General features: G+C 55.9%; 1 protein-coding gene across 2 annotated transcripts in view; it reads left to right on the plus strand.

The window, feature by feature from the left end:
• The window catches only part of TMEM104 (transmembrane protein 104), a 56,154-nt gene extending 45,989 nt beyond the window's left edge, over nt 1-10,165 (plus strand). For both annotated transcript variants that reach the window (XM_066234540.1, XM_066234541.1), the window contains exon 10: nt 7,604-10,165. In XM_066234540.1, the coding sequence (XP_066090637.1) occupies nt 7,604-8,364 (761 nt within the window). In that variant the 3' untranslated portion in view covers nt 8,365-10,165. The remainder of the gene's footprint in view (nt 1-7,603) is intronic.
• The last annotated feature ends 3,609 nt before the right edge of the window (nt 10,166-13,774 follow it).

Genomic DNA, 13,774 nt, shown 5'->3' on the forward strand with positions numbered 1-13,774 from the left:
GTGTCCCAGTGGGAGTTTGAAGCATTGCCGGTCAGCTCTATACAGCTAGCCCTCTGCCTCACACCAGCACTGGTCCCTGGGGCACACTCCCCAGCCTCCACCCCCACTACCTTCAAGGAGGCTCAGGCCGGAGAGAAAGGAGAAACAGACTCCACACACAGAGATGCCGGGGGCTTCCTCTGCAGTTCCTAGCACTCACTGTCGGCGGTCAGCAGACCAAGGACACTCAGAAAGACGCAGCCAAAAGTCCTGTCCTTTGTGCTTGCAGGCCCAGCAGCTGTGGCTTCAGAGCCCACGCCCTAAGCCACTCAGATGATGACTGTAGACTGTTCCCACCAGGGACTCTGGCAGGGAGTATCATTACTTCACTCCCATTACCAACTTCCCCAGGAGATGCCAGTGGATGCCTCCCAGCTGGGGACACGAACAGCTGGCTCAGCTTGGGATGCCCGATGGTGTTATTAAAAAACTGATCCTTTCTAGTAAGTGCTGCTATGGAGTGCAGCAGCGCTCCTTGGTCTGGGTCTGGCTTTCGAGGACCCACAGGACAGCCTTCCATCCAATTGTGTATTCAAAGCAGCTGCCGTGCACGCTGTTCCTGTCTCTGCTCCACTCAAAGTGGGTCAGGCGCCGTCCTCTCCAAGCGGACGAGCGGACGTTCATGGATAAACTTGAGCCTGCCTCGGGAAGGTTCTCAGTCCTGCTCCCCCACCCGCCCCCGGCAGTGCCCCAGATTTGTCTTCTAGACCAAGCTGAGGGGAGAGGTGGGACTTGGCAGTGGTATCCCAAGTGGCAGAAGGTCTCCAAGAGGAGCCATCACCTGGGAGGGAACATAAGGGCTCTCTGGTGTTACCTGTCCACAGAATTATCTGTGGCCCCATGGCTGACTCCCCTGCAGATCCGTGACTGATCTCAGCAGTGTCTCCTGGTGGCACTGCTCTGATCTGTCACCACCAGCATCCAGAGGTCTTCTTTGTCAGGGCCATCTGTTCACGTCCTGTTGGTTCAGCATACCAGCGTGGTGTCTGAGTTCCTTCACAGCCACTCACTCAACTAGTGCTTCTCAGAGGGTCAGGGAGGACGCCCCCCTCCCCTCAGTGAAGGTACCCGCGACCTCTCTGAGCAGCCAGCCGGTCCTGTGCTCTGGGCCACCATCCAGGGCCCTTCTGGGTCGTTAAGCATCCAGCATTCTCTGGTCACACAGCCAGTGGGGTGAATCCAGGAAAACTTTTATGTGGGTTTCATTTTCATCTTAATTTTATTCTTGGTTTTCTAATTCTCTCTGCAAACATAGAGTTCAGTTTAAAGAAGAGGATCCTGGGGTTTCTATCTTAGTCTCTTAGGGTAGAGTGGGCACTTAATTAAAGTTTACTGAAGAGTCAGCCACGTGCCGCAAATGACGCCTTTTCCCGGCAGCAGGACTGACCTCAGAGTGCTGCCCAGCCTGGAGCAAGGCCGTTACTTTTTTGGTCACACTCTCCTCTGAGCGGCCTTTGTTATCAGCAGCTCTGCTCTGCACGTGGCTGAGACATGCACTGGCCTGGCCATCGAAGGAGGACTCCTCCACCCAGGAAGTGGGTGGGCCAGCTGCCTGGACAGCGGCTAGGGAAAGGACAGTCAGGCACAGGGAGCTGGTGAGATGAGGTGGTACCCACCAACGGTTGCAGATGCGCCACTGCACAGTTGGGCTTCACACGGGCCAGGGCAACCTCGGCCTCACAACAGTTAGGCAACCATGGACCTCTGCAGAGCTGGTGTGGCCCACAGCGACCCCGGAGCTTAGAAATGTATGTTCAACTCAGGAGAGTCTAGGCACCCCTTTCCCAGTACTGCCCCCACTCTCTCCTCTGCTTTCTCCCGGACCCCGCAGCTGTGTCAGCCATCTCCGTCAGCTTAGACTACCATCACAGCACCGCGGGCCAGACGGCTTGAACAGCACAAGGTTATATTCTCACAGTTCTGGAAACAGGAAGCCCAAGATCAAGGCGCTGTCAGGGCTGGTCCCTGGTGACGCCTCTTTTTCAGCTTGTTGGCAGCCCCCCTCTCACCATGTCCTCATGTGGCCTCTCACCTGTGCGCACAGGAAAAGAGTGGGCTGGCTCTCTCCCTCCTCTTGTAGGAGCACTGGTTCTGTCTGTCAGGTTAGGGCCCGCCCCTTCCTACCTTCTGATAGGCCCCATCTCCAGGTGGTCACACTGGGGGGTCAGGGCTTCAACATAATGACTTGGTGGGGAGACAATTCATAACGAGAGGAAAAAGATGACAGCCATCAGGAAAGGTGACAGTGCCCAAGTTTTATGTTTCCAATCTCCGGGAAGATTAGTCAGCCAGCAGCCGGCGGCCCTCGCTCCGCTCTGCCAGCAATTACAGGTTGAGCAGGCTTTGACAGTTTATGGATGACAAATGTGGACCCTTCCCTCCCAGGCGCCACTTGCCACAGTGTGAAAAGTTGAAGGATGAAGAGGCCAGAACTCTTGATTTCGTGCTTAAGATTTGATTGCTTCAGAGACTCAAATGCCTGCCTTTTATCAGTGACCTCCTCACCCTGGCACGCTTGGAAAGGGGAAGGCTCTGCTCTGGGTCCTTTGGGATAAATAATTTAGCCACAGAGGAGATCCTCAGTCTCATAACTTGATTATTGAAACATCTTTCCCGTCTCATTCTGTGATGATGACGAGGAGAAGGAGGAGGGCAGACCTGGAATCTCCAGTAGCCACAGTGTCTGAGCCAGCACGGGAACGGAGTCAGACTGGCTTGAAATTCCCTCACTTCAGCACAAATCCAAATGGTTCTTTCTTGTGAGTTACTGTTACCAGCGAGATCAGCAATCACAGGAAGTCTTGCTGGCCCCAGATGAAACTGACATGCGGCAAAGGTGTTTTTGGAGGTGAGCACATCTGTACAGGGAGCTTCTCATTTTTGTCAAAGGAAACACCCTTTCAGCCAGAGACCAAGTATGTCCTATCTTCTTGGGAAATGAAATGAGCCTCTACCCCAGCCCACAGCCTGGGCTCAGATGGGGGCCGGTGATGACAGGGGAAGTATAGACCACCTGAGCCCAAAAGAATCCAAACAAAATTCCTTTTCCTTGTCACTCAGCCCTGTACAGAGAGAGCACTCACCCAGGGTCCCCCCCCAGGTGACAGTGATGGGGACAGCTTGGCCTTGTGTGACATAAGGAGAGCAGGTGTGAGCAGCCCATCCTGAGTCCCGAAGAACAGAAAATATTAACTGTCATGCTTGCTGTTACTGATGTCCCCAGGGAAGCTGATATTGATGTGAACCACTGACCCTTCCACAGCCCCACGGCCTGTCCTGACACCCAGTACCTGGTGTGTCTCAGCTGGAGGGACTTGAGCCATCTAGCTCCTGAGGGCCGTGCTCCCAGAAGGTCGGGTCACGCCTGGTGTCAATTCTGCTTTTCACCTGACCTCCTCAGAAAGGGCAAGATGTCTTCCCTGAGTCATCTGCTCAGGACTCAGGATTTGCACTGAGATAAGGACTTGCCTTCCATTCCTGTCTTTTCCCAGGCAGGGGTGTGTGTGGGAGAGTGGAGAGCTGGCCTTGGCTCGGGGAGTCAACGCAGTGAGGCCAGCCTGCAGAGCTCAGAGGAGCTGTCAGAACAAGCCTCTTAGGGCCAAGCCACGGCATGGGCTGGGTTCCTGGAGACTGAGCAGTGTGCCGGCAGCGGGTCCCTGGGGCCTGCACCGCACTCCTCCTCCTGCACCCGGAGGAAGCGGGACAGCCAGCAGGCCTCCATGTTGGAATCTGACACCTGATTCCCCTCGGTGACCCTCAGTTGGTCTTCGGTCCTTAGGCTTGGACACCTGCCAATGCAGAGATCCCACCATCTACCCCAGCTAACGTGGCTGTTAACAAGTTCTTTCTTCCGTTGTAATTTGTCTCCTATAACTTCTACCCCTTGTTCCCCAGTGATTGGGCTCCAGAGGGACAGGGACTGTATCTGTTTACTCAGGGCACGACCCCCAGAGGCCTACAATAGTGCCGGTCCACAGTGGCACTCAGCACATCTTTGTTGAATGAATGGCCCCAGGTGGGCCCGTATGTTCCACAAAACAAGTGCAGTTATTTTTACATGGGCTGTTACTTCAGATATTAAAAGAAAAGTCTCCTGTCCCACCATGTCACCTTGCAACTGCATCTTTCGAGGCCCAACAGCCACTCCTCATGTGACATGTGTCAGGCCCTCACCTCCCCCCACCCCCAGACTCCTTCCTGGCAACTCTCAGCATCTGCTCACCCCCTGGGATGCAGGTGGGTGTGGACTGGGACCCTGGTCCATCACGTGGGTTCTCTGAGCATGGCCTGGGAGGGCCAGAGACATGTTGAGGCCAGCCCTGCCTTCAGGGAGCTGCAGGACCTGCTCACTACAATATTGGGGAGCCCTCACGGCTCTGCCCACCTGCCTCCCACACAGCCTCTGCCAGGTGGGCACAAGCTGTGTGACCGAGCCCTTGGTGCCAGGTGTGCACACAGCCCTGTTCCCTGTGGCACTTTCTTTCAGTGTCTGTCACTCACAGCCTGTCATCCTATTTCATCTTGATTTACTATCGGACCTAGTGAGTTTTGGAAGCAGCTATCTGCCAGGGACGGGCGATCAATCTAGAAAATGGCTGTTGAACTCTGCTCCCCTAGCTTCCAGGGGAGGGGAGGGCCAGGGGCAGAGGAGTGAGGTTCCAGGGCAGGGTGGGCTACAAGGGCACTTAGTCCTCATCCTCTAGTCCCAGAACCTGTTAAGGGCAGAGCTGCCCGCCCCTGGCTCTCCTGCTCCCCCCCCCCCCCCCCCCCGTCCCTCTACTGCAGCGCCGTGTTTAGGCTGGCCTTGGTTTCTTGTGAACTTGTGAACTCGGAGACCAGGTTGGAACATTTTCCCTACCATCTTTGCTCCAGACAGCAGCCCAGCACTGCCCCATGTCCTCACAGTGGTCAGGGACACTGAAAGGCCCCACGGCTCACACATCCCCTGCCCACTCTCAAGGTTAGCAAGGGCTTTTTGCGGCCACTTCTTAATGCCCCTGGAATAGCCTCCCAAAGGCCTCTGGCATCATAATTCTTGGACTTCCAGCGTTTGAAGGTAGATCTGGTTTTTGGAAATACAGTTGTTTAAGAAAATGAGATGGGTGTCTAATCTAGGTAATAATATTTTTAGTAAAACCAATTATAGCCACAAGACCGGGAGATAAATTTTCTTATTATCCATAGTGGACCCGTTGAAGCAGGTGTACATTTTTGGGCGGCAGGTGGGGAGGAGGGCCTGCTTTAAAACTCAGTCTCGTGTCTTTAGAAACCTCCACAAACTATGGTAGTTTATTTGCAAGAAGCAGAGCCCCCAGTCAGGGCCGCCCAGAGAGCTCCCAAGCCAGTTTCCAGCGTGTTTCTTACAACCTCTTGGAGATTTAGGCCTGAGGAGGAAGATGAGCCCAGAAGCCCGGGCCAGCAGCCCAGCAAAGAGAGCAATGACCAGGAGGTGCCCCCATCCCCACAGCCAGGTCCTTGCTGCCTTCTCACATGCTCACCGCTCCCAGGGCCTCGAGGCCAAGGCCAGCAAGACACCTAGATTTCTCCACTTGCCTTATTCTGGGTCTGTGCTGGCCTTGGCCTGGGTCACGAGGTGACACCCTGAGACGGTAGAGGCACAACAGGATTTGAATCTTGCCTTACAGCAGCTGTGCCCTTTGCTCTGACCCCAGTGCCCTGCCTGTGGTAACAGAGCTGTCAGCTGTAGCCTCTTGGATAGCTAATCACCAGGCAGCCCCAGTCTTTCCGCTGTAGCCACCCCACCCCTCAGCTCTGCTTCATAACCCTTTCTGGTCTAGGACAGGTACCTGGCACAGGGCCCCCACCCAGCCTCTCCCCTGGTCCCCTCCCCTTCACATCCTGCCCAGCATGCTCCATGGTGCAGTTCTTCCACACAGATCTCTGCTGTGCCTGCAGCTCCCGAATAATGCCCAGACTGCTGGTGTCCTGGGCATCCTGAGGAGCAGGGAGGCTCCACAGGGTGTCCTGTCACACGTCCCTGAGCCCCCCTAAGGCTTAAGCCAAAGGAAGTTTCTGGGCTGTGACCTCGAAGGAAGAAGTGGGTCCATACTTTCCCCTTGACTGACCAGAGCTGGCAAGATTTGTGATATCCCTGGGGTGGCGAGATTCATGGAGCCCTTGGTGGCAGGAATGACAGGGACTGGGGCGGGCTGAGAGCCAGAAACAAATCTTCTTTATTGGCAATTTTCACAGGCCTATTCTTACCTCCTCCTCCCCTTCATCCCCAACAGTGTCAGGCGGCTCTGATTAAAAGTAATAGATGATGTTCCTGTCAGTCTCACTTCCAAGTGCCATTGTGGGAAGACAGTCTGGCTTCCTGTGAGTCCCAGGAGAAGGGAGCTGGGGTGTGATGTGGCCTGAACACAGTGAGGACAGTGAGGAGACCCCCAGTCTCCACCCAGGAGGAGCCCTTAGACTCTTCCAGCCCACTGCTGCTTTATCCTTGCGTCACCAAGAAATGGCAGGGGTCATTGTGGACGTTACGTGAGGTATTGGGGCCCAGGCTAGAGGAGCTTCCGGGTCTGGTCTGGACAGAGACAGCAGTGATTTGTGAACCTCAAAACTGGAGATGGACCTCAGTGGTCCCTATGTGTGCTGACTGGCTAGTTGTGGCAGTTCTGGGTAATCCGGATGGCACGTTCAAGAAGCCAGAGACTCAGAGAGTATGTCTGTCTTAGGGAGGTCATGTTTGGGAGCACCAGCCTATGAGGAGCTCCAGGTGTGAGGCCCAGGGGAGGGCTGCTGTGACAGGCTACTGGGGAGCCCAGCCTGAAGCCCGGTGTGCTCTGAACAGTAGTCACAGGCCCCCTTCCCCCTCTGCAGCAAGCCCAGGCCACAGCCACTTTTCTGTTCCCTGCCTGTGCCAGCAGGCTCAGGAGAATAGAGCCATGTGCTAGAAACCTCCCCAGCATTGGGCTTCAGCACCATTTTTTTCCTCTAGTGACCACAGGTTCCTTCCTGTGCCCAGCTCTGCTCAGCGCTGCCAGCACTCCATGTCCCTTCAGATGTCCTTGGTCCAGGAGGACAACTCCTCCCAAATGTCCTGTGGCCCTTACCCCTCTACTGCCCCCAGCTCCCAGACATACTTTTTTTAAAACAAGGAAGAGAGAGCAAACATGTGTCCTGACCTGGGACTGCTCCCTGCCAGGAAGCTGGCAGAGCCCCTGAGAGAGCCCCTGGGGACTGGCAAGAGAGCTGGGCAGTACCTGGCCAGTGCACTCCTCCCAGAAGACAGTGCGGTCCACCCTCCTACTGCACCCAGGCTCCACCCCCACCAGAGACACGTTGCCTTATCTGCTGGTGTGTGTGTTGGAGACACAGGGGAGGGGATGAACAGGATATGGAAAGAGGGCCCATGGGACATTCATAAGATCAGTAGTCACTGCTGACCTGCCCCAAGAGCCCCAGGATGTGGTCATCAGGGTCACATGAGTTAAACGATCTTGCTTATGGGGCTCCAGTCCCTAAGCAGGCGTCCCCAGACTGGACACTATCGCAGGTAGGGCTGGTTCCTCCCTTGCTGACTAACACCCTCCCTTTCCAGCTTTCGCCATCATGATCGTGCTAGCTCTGGTCCGCATCGGGCGTGGGCAAGGAGAGGGGCACCCGCCCCTGGCCGACTTCTCTGGGGTCCGGAACCTGTTTGGGGTATGTGTGTACTCCTTCATGTGCCAGCATTCCCTGCCGTCTCTCGTCACACCCATCTCTTCCAAGCGCCACCTCACACGCCTGATCTTCCTGGACTACGTGCTGATCCTGGCCTTCTATGGCCTCCTCTCCTTCACCGCCATCTTCTGTTTCCGTGGCAACAGCCTCCTGGACATGTACACCCTCAACTTCGCGCGCTGTGACATTGTGGGCGTGGCCGCCGTGCGCTTCTTCCTGGGCCTCTTCCCTGTCTTCACCATCAGCACCAACTTCCCCATCATCGCCGTGACCCTGCGTAACAACTGGAAAACACTCTTCCACCGTGAGGGGGGCACATACCCCTGGGTAGTGGACCGCGTGGTGTTCCCCACCATCACCCTGGTGCCTCCGGTGCTGGTGGCCTTCTGCACCCATGACCTAGAGTCCCTGGTGGGCATCACAGGGGCCTATGCGGGCACTGGCATCCAGTACGTCATCCCAGCCTTCCTGGTGTACCTCTGCCGCAAAGATACCCGGCTGGCCTTTGGCCACGAGACCATCAACAAGCACAGGTCCCCTTTCCGTCACTCCTTCTGGGTGGGCTTTGTGCTGCTCTGGGCTTTCTCCTGCTTCGTCTTTGTTACTGCCAACATCGTCCTCAGTGAGACCAAGCTGTGATGGCAGATGTGTCTGCGGGCACCTGCAGAGACCACATCTAGTTGTCTCCGAGGTCTCCATGGGGCTGGTGAGGCCCGGGGTCTCGGAGGGGGCCAGCTGGAATCCTGTCCCTGCCTGGCCTTCCTTCCACACAGCCTGCCCTTCACCTCACTGTCCGGGCAGCCTCCTCCCTGTCCCCCAGCCTGGAGCTAGCCCCGGCCGGCTGAGCCGCACGCCGGGCAGGGCTGCTTCGATTCCAGGACTGGCTCCTCTGCTTTATGCACATGGCCCACCACCCTCCCCACTGGGGCAGCCTCCTCTTGCTGCACAGTGGAGATGCAGTGCTGGCACTGCCACTATTTATACTAGGTACCGTGTCCCCGCCTCCCTCCCAGCCCTCTCCCCCCTCCTTGTCTGGGGAATCTGCTCCACTAGAAGCGGCCTCCTCAGGACGAACTCCAGGTCCTGACACCCCTTCCCACTGTGCCTGCCAGTGGCAGGCAGGGCCCGCCATCCCGCCAGGGTTGGCATCGCCAAGTGCCACTCCTAAGGGAGGGCCTGGCCTGCCCTGATGACGAGAACAGGAGGTGCTAATGTGCACCAGGGTCCTCAGAACAGAGCTGCGAGAGCCCTGCTGTGGGCGCCAGCTCCTGTTCTGGGCTCCTAAGCCCATGATGTCTCAGGAGTAGTCCCTTCCACAGGGCAGAGTAGCTTGTGCACTGGTTTAAAGCTCAGAGCTTGTTCCCCATGAAGGGGTCACTTCTCTCCTGACTGACCTGCTGGTGCTCTCGGGACCTCCGGGAGTGTGGGGGCCAGTGTGTAAGGGCCACTGAAGGGGAGCCACCCCCAACAGCTATTGCAGTGACTTGGGAGCATTGTGGACATGTAGCAATGAGTGGCCTTCATGGTTCCCACCCTGTCAGAGGTGAGGCCTGCTCCCCATTTCTGCCCCAACACGAAATGTGGCTCCCTGTCCACCCAGGCTGTGGGTGCTCAGTGTCCACACGCTGCATGTCCCTTGGGCACCATGGGATGAAGATGGGGCACCAGCCCCCATGCCCATGGAAGGAGGGTCAGTTTGCCATCCACCTCGCCAGCTCTTCCTTGGTCTCCTCCTTTTCACAGTCATGCATGCACCTTCGGGGCAGCCTTCCACAGAAACACAGGTGACTGATGAACTGCATTTTCAACGTGCCTTCTGCTTCCAGACCTGGGGTTTCTTTCTGACCCTCCCTGGCTGCCCCGGCCCTAGGCCTGGCCCAACTGTCCTGGAGCCCAGAGCAGCTGGGGCAGGAGCTGCCTCTCTGGGGTGGGGTCTCAGGCCCCTGCCCCTTTCTCTTTTGATTTCAGTGCCTTGCTCAGCCCTCGTTAGGGAACCCCTGCTGCCTCCCCCTGCGTTGTCCGGCTTCACACCTTGGACAGAGTGGCGACTCTGGGTCTCATGGGGCCCACAGTGGTCTCAGAGCAGGGTGGAAAGACGTGGGATTTGCAGGAGTGTGGGGAGCCCAGAGGCAACAACACTGCTCCCCACCTTTAGACCCGGCAGCCCAGCCTGTGAGAGCCCGTGTTGTAACTGACTGATCTGCTTTTTCACTGTGGCCACACGTCCTCAGGTCTCAACTTGTCTCCATGCATCATTTTCCATTCACCTGAAAAGTCAACTCTCCTCCGTCTGCCATTGTGGCTTCTTCCCAGGAGGCCCTACCCCAGGCGGGCAGAGCAGGGAGGGCCCTGAGGTGGATCAGACCCTGTGACTTGGGCCCTCCCTGGAGCTGCCCCACTGTTTGCTGAAAACTCAATTAAAACATCTGTACTTACCTTTCTCCAGTTATGTTCTTTTTTGCTTAAGGACAAAGCAAATTAAATCATTCTGCTCCCCTAGGCTCCAAACCAAATTTTGGATGTGAATTTATTAGCATCCAAAACCTAGGTTGATTTATGTGACAATCTGGAGCCACAGCAGTGGAGGCTGGTGGCTGCATTCCCCTCCGAGCTGGGCAGCTCCAGTCCTGGCGGGAATTGGCCCGAGGTGACCACATCAATGATGGCAAGCCAGGTGCTCACTGCTGCCACTGTCTGGGTTCCTGTGCTCCTCTGTGTTCACCTGCTGTCTGTCCTGCCACAGGTCAGATAAGGTCACCTTCCTTCCTCTCTGTTGAGAGCCACAGGGCTTGGGGCCAGGGAGACAGGACGTGTCCCAGGTGATGCTTCTTCACCATGTGCATCAAGCACATTTGTCTTTTTACCCAGACATCAACTCGGTGAGGTGGGCAGTTGGATCATGGTTACCATTTTATACAGAGGCCCCAGGGAGTCAGTGGTGGGAGGGCAGAAGAGGCTGCCAGCCCGGCCTGGCCCAAGTACAAGCTTTGCTGTGGAGAATAATGAAAACGGCAGCCTTCAGTTGACATCATCTGCCCACACTGCCCCAGACCGGCCGAGGTCAGGCCAGGTCAAGGTGGAAGCCAGCATTCTCTTCCTTGTTCTCTGCCTTGTCCCAGCCAGAACACTGGAGCTTCATGCCAGCAGCTCCTGTCTGTTTCCCCGACAGGCCAGAGAGGCTTGGGGATGGGGTAGATGGCAGGTGGCAGGCTGGGAGGCACTGCTGAGTGGTTGGAGGTGGGCAATGGGCATCTTACTAGGCCCTTAGCCACACAGCTGTTTTTGCCACATGGGGACCGGGAGGAGCCTCAGCAACAGGCCAAAGCTGAAGTCACAGAAGCGAGGAGTACAGGGGCTTCCCCCACCTCATGGAAAACTAGCTCTAGGGAAGAACCAGGTAGTGCCAGGTTCTTGGGAAGGCTGGTACTATGCCTGTCTGAGATCCAGATTCCTGAGCAGGACTGATGCTAATGGCCACTGAAAAGCCAGCTGTTCCAAGGCCAACATCCAGGGCTGCATGAGGGAGCTTTGCCATCCCTTGTCCCTGGGACCCGGGGGCTTGTGGTGTTGATTGGAGAAGAGGAAAGTAACATCTGAGTGCCAGCTGTGTGCCAGGCACATGCTGGGTGCTTTCTACATGGACCTTGATGACATCACTTTGGAATCAAGAGTGCACCTAGAAGTGGGACCTGCCCCTCGCAGGCTGTGAGCCTGTGTGCTCTCCTCTTGTCATTTGTAACAAGGAAGAAATGGTACCTGTGTCGCTGAGGGTTGTGGGAACTGAAGTCCTGGGCTTAGTGCCTGGCACAAAGGTGCTCAATAAAGCTGTTCTATGCTGGTGCTGGCACCTTGTCACATACCAGCCATGACTGCCCTGATAGCCACAGACCCCCAGACTCACTGAGGACCCCCGTTTCGGTCCCCAGACACCTAATTGGTTTCATAGCCTCCTTGTTAGTCAAGTGTATTGTAGCAATTGCTTGCTATAATTCATAAACGGGAAATGAATTCTTCAGGGTCTAGAGGGCTTTGAGAAGAAGTTGTTTCTGGTTACCCCCACCCCCTTCCCAGGAAACTTAAGGACAGCCGTCCCCTTTTAAAGAGCCATACTGAAGCCAGGTCTCCTGACCAGGGACACCATGCCCACTCTTTTCTAAGCTCTGAGCCTCCTCCCCACACACACCTGACTCCCAGGAAAATGGTGGTGTGGACCATGATAGCAGCCTCAGGAGGAAACAGAGGGAGATGATAAAAGTGTCCTACTCCGAAACTAGTGACCAAGGGCTTTTCTCCTGTGTCCCACCGGAAGAACAGACCGGCCCTGGGGCGTCTGGGTGGGCTCAGCTTGCTCTGTGCTACACGAGCAGACCCCTGTTTATGATGATTGAACATCTACAGCCCCTCTGACACATTTGGCTCCATCGCTTAATAGTACAGGACCCTTCTAGGTCCCCCCTCAGGTGGGACAGGAGACATTGAGGCTCTGAGCAGGTGGCAGGGAAGCCAGGCCAAGCCAGCTCTGAACCTGCGAAGGCATCCTTCCTGCCCCTAAATTCCCGTAAGACTCACTTGTTCCCAGAATTTATTCCTAGAGAAGGAACAAGGCAGCCAAGAGGCTGGCCCCAGGAGCAGGACCGGCCCCTCCTCGGAGCCAGCCAGCAGCAGGCTCAGCTCCACATTTGGCTTTTAATTATCTTTCCAGTTCTTGGTTATTAATGATCTTGGGCACTGAGCAGAGAACAGCCTGGACCTTGTGACTACTCCCAGCCTCACCTGCTGCAGCCTTCCACCCAGAACTGTACTTAGACCCAGGGAGGATAAGGGGTCAGCGCTGGTAGCTGACAGTTAACCCTCTCACCACCAGTGGCTGCAAACAATTTCAAGCTCCCTCCCAGGAGCTTACCTCTAGTACTCCCCTAGACTCATACTCTCCTCCTAAGATGGAGCCCCTGATCCTGGACCTGGAGCCATGGAACTCCATAGGGCAGAGATCATGAAATCGACAGTAACGGATCAGGCCACCCATTCTGGAGGTAGTTAGGCTCTCTAGCCAAGAATGCGAGGGTAGTGGCAATATCCCACAAGCTACTATTTCAGCCCTTAAAAACAATTTAAAATTTTCCAGTTTTCATGGCTCAATCCCAGCAGCGGAGCCTTTGGAGACTGAAGAGGGGACCAGTGTAGGAAAGGGTACAAGGCAGTGGCTGCACATGGTGTTGGCATCCAGCCGCCCTCCCTGTTACCTGGAGCTAATTTCTGCCCTGATTCACTAATTTGTTGAGGACAGCAAGGCCTCAGGCTTTACATGCTCTGCAGTTAAGAAAGAGCCAGTGTTTGTGGAATGAATGGGAGAACAAGTGCTTCCTCGCTTCATAGAGTCATTGTGGAAGTTAAATGTAATTGCAGATGTGGAAACATTGAGAATTATAAGCAAGAGCCATCAGGTCCAGTGCTGATGGCATGTGACAGAGAAGGGAGGTAGGGCCGGGAGCGCCGCGGGAGGATGCGGGACTGAGACTGGAGGCTGATTCTCTCACCTCCTTCCCAAGGAGTCCCAGCACCGCTGAGGCTCAGCTGTGCCGAACCTGGGAAGCTACCTGTGCCAGGCTTCCAGGACCAGCAGGCAGTTCGGAAACCTGTGTAGCCATCATGGAGAGAATTCAGCCAGCTGGGGCCCAGGAGAGCCCACAGACCCCCCACAACCATCTTCCCTGTGCTATTTCTACCATGACTGTCAGGCTCCCAGGCAGGCCCATGGCAGGACAGGACACCCTCAGCCTCTAGTACCAGCCTCTCTTTTCAAGGAGACTGAAGGATGTCTTCCTTCCATCACCACCAGACCCCTGTGTTGAGCACATTTGTCATAGCTAGCCGGCACCAGAGTGAGTGGATTGTGGTTCTGAATACCAAGTAGCTTAGGCTGCTAGAGCCGTCTCTCAGCGCCTCTTCCCTGACACTCACCCAGAGGGAGCTGCCCACTACTCGAGGCAGACACCTTGCCTTGGATACTCCAATGATGCTCCCATTGTCCATAAGATGCAGAACGAGA

Source organism: Saccopteryx bilineata, chromosome 6, assembly GCF_036850765.1.
Source record: "Saccopteryx bilineata isolate mSacBil1 chromosome 6, mSacBil1_pri_phased_curated, whole genome shotgun sequence".
In the NCBI taxonomy this organism is placed as follows: Eukaryota; Metazoa; Chordata; class Mammalia; order Chiroptera; family Emballonuridae; genus Saccopteryx; species Saccopteryx bilineata.